The 6,000-nt window shown below is 43.3% G+C and overlaps 1 protein-coding gene across 6 annotated transcripts in view; it reads left to right on the top strand.

Moving 5' to 3' along the window:
* The first annotated feature begins 312 nt into the window (after positions 1–312).
* Positions 313–6,000, top strand: part of row (relative of woc) — an 81,349-nt gene continuing 75,661 nt past the window's right edge. For 2 of the 6 annotated variants that reach the window (XM_065454040.1, XM_065454034.1), the window contains exons 1-2: positions 1,991–2,149; positions 3,163–3,565. In XM_065454040.1, coding sequence (XP_065310112.1) covers positions 3,224–3,565 — 342 coding nt within the window. In that variant the 5' untranslated portion in view covers positions 1,991–2,149; positions 3,163–3,223. Of the gene's footprint in view, positions 433–1,990; positions 2,150–2,184; positions 2,441–2,559; positions 2,742–3,162; positions 3,566–6,000 lie in introns of those variants that run through there. The other 4 variants (XM_065454035.1, XM_065454038.1, XM_065454037.1 and 1 more) reach the window with 4 other exon arrangements.

The raw sequence follows: 6,000 nt of genomic DNA, 5'->3' as shown, positions 1-6,000 counted from the left end.
GGTTCAGTTTGCGCCACCCCTCGTTCGATTAAAGGGACACTAAAGGCAAATACGAAGTCGACGTGGACTGTTAGAACACTATTCTATAAACGTCGCAGCGCTTGTTTCAGCCAAGAAAAAATTACTTAGTTTTTGAGAAAAATGCGTCTAAAACGTCCGCATAGCTTCAGCGCCATTGAAATCGTCCGCCCTCGAACGGGGAGTGGTGACGTTGCATACGCCATCACCGCCCTTTACCGCCATGGGTGAGTAAAACGGCGCCCGACAGGCGGCGCTATGGTTTTCTGCGCAAAACGCGAACGCCCGGCCATGGAGAAACCGAGCCAAGACAGAGCGTTGGATTTGCCGCTACAGCATGGACAAGTGGCGTGGACCGTCCGGGAAATCCACGACATCACATGGAATTGGCATTCTCCGCTACTCGCAGTTTGTGTAAGTTTCACGAGCCAGCAGAACCAGCGCAGCACTACAGGATAACGAAACTACTGAAACCGAAAGAGCGGGCGGCGCAGAGTGGAGAAAACGAAACCTTTCGACTGCCCGCGTCGTTGTCAAGTGAAGCGTCAGTCAGTTCTTTTTTCTAAAAAAAAAAATCAAATAGAACTTGATAAGTACCATTTTCTTTCGCCTTATAATATAATACAATGTTCTTTTTACTAAGAGTGGTTGAGTACTAATGACAGAATTATAATGAAGAGTGCCTATCGTCATCTGGCTAGTACTTGAATACTTGAATGCCCTGGGGGAGTCTCTAATCTTGACCTGAATTTACGTCAATTTCTCGATTACTAAAGCTCGGTTCGCGATAATACTGACTCCTTAGACATTTCGAGCACTAAACAATATTTGCCTTTATTGTCCCTTTAACCGGCCTCCAAGAGGAATCGCGAAGTTTGGTTCATATTTTTTTATCTAATCAGAATGACCTGAACGGAACAATGCTGGCGATTACAGGGAGCTCACGTTGTGCGAACACGACTTCACGTGCACAATGGCGCGTTTGAAGCATCAACGGAAGCTGTGCAAGCTAGCAAATAACACATATGTACCGTACAAGAGGCATGTAGTTATCTCAATGGGAATTTCATGCGTTCTGAGCAAGGAGGATACATAAAATTTTTATGTATCCTCCTTGGTTCTGAGTAAACACTCGAGAAGCTGGGGGCATTACTTTGTGAAACGTTTCATTGTGAGCTCACGGAGGCACACCATAGATAGCACAAATTATGCTTAGTTGGAGCTGCTACATCATGCTTCGCTCCCAGATGGGCCAATTACTTAGGCTGCCTGAGTGATATTGGCTGAGGCATGTACAGGAGGTACTTACAAAATAACCTCTATGCGAAGTGAAGCTGAACGCAGAGCGGTGATTCATTCGCTCATTCCAGATTCATTAACGAATCATGCCCGTCGCTGCAGAATTGGGCGGAGAACATTGATCCATGCAATCGAATTTCAACACGGAACTTGGGCCTATAATCACCTTCCTCAAGCACGTTTCAGCTTCTTAGTGCTTGTCACCTTAATTCGTACTCTTTTCGCGGGAAAAAGGCGGCTGACGAATGACACCATGATCCATAGTAAGCATTTTCCATAAAATATATTTCGCGCTGCGTTTGTGACCTCGTGTTTTCACGCGTTCTCTCCTTACAAAATCTAAAAGCGCGGTATGGCGTAAGTCTCTCGTCCCTCACAAACATTAAAAAAGTTGACTAACAGGTTCTGCGCACGTACGAAGGTGCAAAGGGTAATATATATATATACATACATATATATATATAGAAAGCGAGTTGAGTTGTAGCAAAGATGACAAGACGACATACATGAGACGCGCAAACACACTCAGTAAGGAAAAGTTAGGCTACGAAGAAAACAACGCGGGAAACACCTTCAAGTGGAATTTTTCGGTACCACGCTATCTGATAAGTGACTATCGCAGTGTTAAGGTGAATGCGCTGGGGTGCTATCATTTGGGTGCTATGGCAACCCGAAAAGACCACAGTTGGCAACTATGTGATCGCGAGTGGACGCTTTCTTCGGTATCTGTGACCGATGGCTTCGAGAGAAGTGTTCGGGTTGTTCAGTGGTTGACCACATTTCCCTTAATCTGACTGTCTTGACCGAAGCTAGCTTTGTGATATTTGGTGAGGTATGGCACGCCTCTGACTATTGTTTAGACGGCATTTCCCCTTTTCAGCATTTGCGGAAACGCAGAGGTGTAACGACGCCATTTTTTTACGGAGGATCTCGTTGAGCTACTGTACACCCCGTGACCGACCCTCGTGACTGACTGTACCAACTGAAATCAAGAAAACAAGCAAACCCTTAATTGAGGTTACTGGCATGTATTACTGCTCCGCAGTCAGTTTATCGCTGCGGAGCGCCAAGCTGAAATATCGTCGAACATGTGTTACAACACGGAAAGTGATTGCCCCACATTGTACGTGAAGAATATGACGAAATCTGAGGGGGCTTTGTTGTTTGAAGTCTCTTATCACGCGCAGTAGCAACTACCGAAAGCAAGTGAGGTGGCGCAGTTCGAATGACTACCGTCTACGAGTATTGAGTGCGCTGAACACCCACTTGTAGCGTGCATGCATTAGAGTTGTTTATTTTAGTAGTTAAAAAAAAATAATTGCTACGTTAAACACAGTTGGCTTGTGCCCCGTTTCGTTGTCCTGGATTATCAAAGCTAAGGGCGAGCAAACATGCCCTACTATGCTTGGCTGATATTTGTAAAGGCAAGCGTTTTCCTTTTGTTATTTTTACGCTGTCGCCTGCTCCCCAGCAAAAGAAGTCGGCCCCGCTGTGACTGCTTCGTGCCGTAATCTTGTCTCCTGTGTTGAAACATAGAACTCGTGAAGCTTTGATAACCAGGCTTCAGCTTTCGCTCGAATATACAGTTTGTAACTCCTGCACATAATAAATTTCGTGCTCTTGATGTGTTGCCTGCTGCTGATCATACCGCATGACCTGCCGATAATAGAAAAATTCATGCAGACCTTTGTTAATGAACTACGGCGCTCTCCTTTTATATAAAAAAATGGACCTTGAAATTAAGCAGTTGAAAAGGCGTGAGCAATCTGTTTTGTTGCCTGCAGCCATTGCTACCACAGGTAATGCAGCATTTTTCTCATACTGCTGTGCATTGCTACTTTGCAGGAATGCCACATGTTTGTGCTGTGGAGTGGCCTAGCGCCACAGTGAAGTGTTCCTCCTGATAATGCCGACCTGTTCCGTGCCCGGATGTGATGGCAGCACTGCCAGCTCGTACCACCCGTTTCCTGAGAAAGGGGAGGACGAGCTGCGTGCCAGGTGGTTCACAGCCATTGGCCTAGCAGAAGACGACGTTGGGGATGACGACGAATTGCATGTCTGCTCTCGCCACTTCAGGCCATTTGACTTCATTGAGAGGGGCGTCGTGCGCAAAGGTGCAGTGCCTTCCATGCGCCTTACACTGAAGGTGTCCTCAAGTCCCAGTCAAACAAGTCCAGCCAAGCGGAGGAAGAAAAGTACCAGCAGAGAGTTGGACCACTTGGAGGCATCCAACGTCATCCTTGATGAGGTAGGCTGCGGCACCAAGCTTGATAACTTCTCACCAATGTTTTCCCTTATATGCAGACTTCTGTAGGGTTTCCTGCAGTCTGCTTTTTTTCCAGCTATTGTAATTGTGTACTGCTGCCTATTGTCTCCATTGAAGCTTGCCTTGTCACAGTGTTGATGACTGGGTTCTTTAGTATGAGCTGCATCATATTCAAGCACCTAACAGCTAGCTGATGCCCACGTCTTTCCATTTGTAGCAGTAAAGATACCTTACAGCTGAATACGCACTGTGCAGAGCTCAGTTACAATATCAATCTACGTATTAAGGCCACATGTCACGAAAGTAGTGATTAGTGATAAAATGCACACAATGCCAAGGGTGCGTGTTGACATTGGCATTAAACTCTTTCAATTTGCCTGGCTGTAAAAGGTATTCTTTCTTCCCTGTAAAATTTCGCTGTGTTGATGAATGGTAGAAGCGCAACAATACCCACTGTACTTTCATACTACTACCCTGTGAAGACTGCATTGTTTTACTTTGTTGTGTGTTTCTGTAAAAATTGTTAACCACTGATAAACTGATCACGTGTTTCGTAATTTGTGTTCAACCTACATTTGCACATTCCTTCTTATCTGACACTTTTCAATGTGTGTTTTCCGACAGAGGTTCTAAGTAAGTCCTGAAAGTTAACAGCTGGCAAAGGTGCGTTGGTTCTATATACAAAATATCACAGATCAAGTTTGTTTTTGTTTGCTAGCATTAGCCAGTGAGGAAATCGATTCTTTCTTTTTTCCTTTTCGCTTTCTTTCTCGTTTTCTGAGAAAATAAATTATTACCTATGCACTGCACTGCAGATTCTGCTGCACTGAGCAACACTGGATCACTTGAGAAACAAAGTGCTTGCTCTTGAAGTTGCCAGACTTCGAAAAACAATGTGAAAACACATTTCGAGCACATTTGTGCAGAATGACCGCAATTTATGAAATCAGGAGCAATGGGCCTGTTTTCTAACTGAAATTGGGCATTTGAGAGAGGCAAGAGTATATGCAGTGCTGAAATCAAGACACATTGCTAGACTTCTTCCTCCTCTATATGTTTGACTTAGCTGTCTGGCTTGTGATACCTAATGTGTTCTTCTTTGTGCAATGAACCTTCATTCATAAATTTTATGTGCTATATATTTACTTCTGAAGTTTCACTTTATAAGCCGACTTGTAAAAAACGTGGTGCAGGACATTAAAATATAAATGGGTACAAGTTATGAAACATTTGTTTTTCTTTTTGTTATTATGCCTCCAGAATAGCCATATATATATATATATATATATATATATAAGCTTGCACCTGTAATTGATCTGATCGTGTTGCCCAATACTCATAACACCTGTAATTTTTGCTGGAGCAGATGTTTCACAAGAATAATATCATCATCATCAGCCTATCTTTATGTCCACTGCAGGACAAAGGCATTTATAGGATTTCCCTACGATCTCCTATTACCCCTGTCTGCCGCTAGCTGATTCCAACTCGCGCATGCAATTTTTCTAATTTCATCACCCTAGCTAGTTTTCTTACATCCTCAATTGCATTTCCCTCCTCTTGACACCCATTATGTAACTCCAATAGTTGACCGGTTATCCACCATATGCATTACATGGCCTGCCCAGCTCCATTTCTTTATCTTAATGTCAAGTAGAATATCAGCTATCCACATTTACTCTCTTATTCACACCACTGTCTTCCTGTCTCAACAATTTTCGTTCACTAGCTCTTTGCATAATCGTTAACTTGTTCTCGAACTTCTTTGTTAGCCAAGTTTCTTCCCCGTATGTTAGTACCAGTAGAATGCAAGGATTGTACACTTTTATTTTCAATGACAGTGGTAAGCTCCCAGTCAGGATTTGATAATGCCTGCCGCACTCCAGCCCATTTTTATTCTTCTGTAATTGTCATTCTCATGATCAGGGCCCCCTGTGAGCAATTGACCTAGATAAACACACCCCTGTACAGACTGTGGAGGCTGAGTGGTAATCCTGAATTCTTGTTCCCTTGCCAGGCTTATTGAACATTATTTTTGTCTTTTGCATATTTATCTTTAACCTTACTTTCTTGGTTAAGGTCCTCAACCATTTGTTGTAATTTGTCCTCAATGTTGCTGAACAGGACAATGTCATCTGCAAACCTGATTGCCGAGATATTCACCGTTGATCCTCACTCCTAAGCCTTCCCTGTCTAATAGCTTGTATACTTCTTCCAAGCATGCAGTGAATAGCATTGGAGAGATTGTATCTCCTTGCCTGACAGCTTCCTTGATACGTAAACTTATGATAGGTAGGAATAATATACATAATCTCAAACAAATGACTACGGGCAAATGATCATTTATGCTGTCTCTACATCGATATGCTATGTTGATTTTTCAATTCTGTACATAACTAAATTTGACGGTATTCCAC

This window comes from Dermacentor albipictus, chromosome 4 (genome assembly GCF_038994185.2).
Source record: "Dermacentor albipictus isolate Rhodes 1998 colony chromosome 4, USDA_Dalb.pri_finalv2, whole genome shotgun sequence".
Classification (NCBI taxonomy): Eukaryota; Metazoa; Arthropoda; class Arachnida; order Ixodida; family Ixodidae; genus Dermacentor; species Dermacentor albipictus.
The sequence above is the reverse complement of the archived record's forward strand: the minus strand, read 5'-3'. Positions and strand labels throughout refer to the sequence as shown.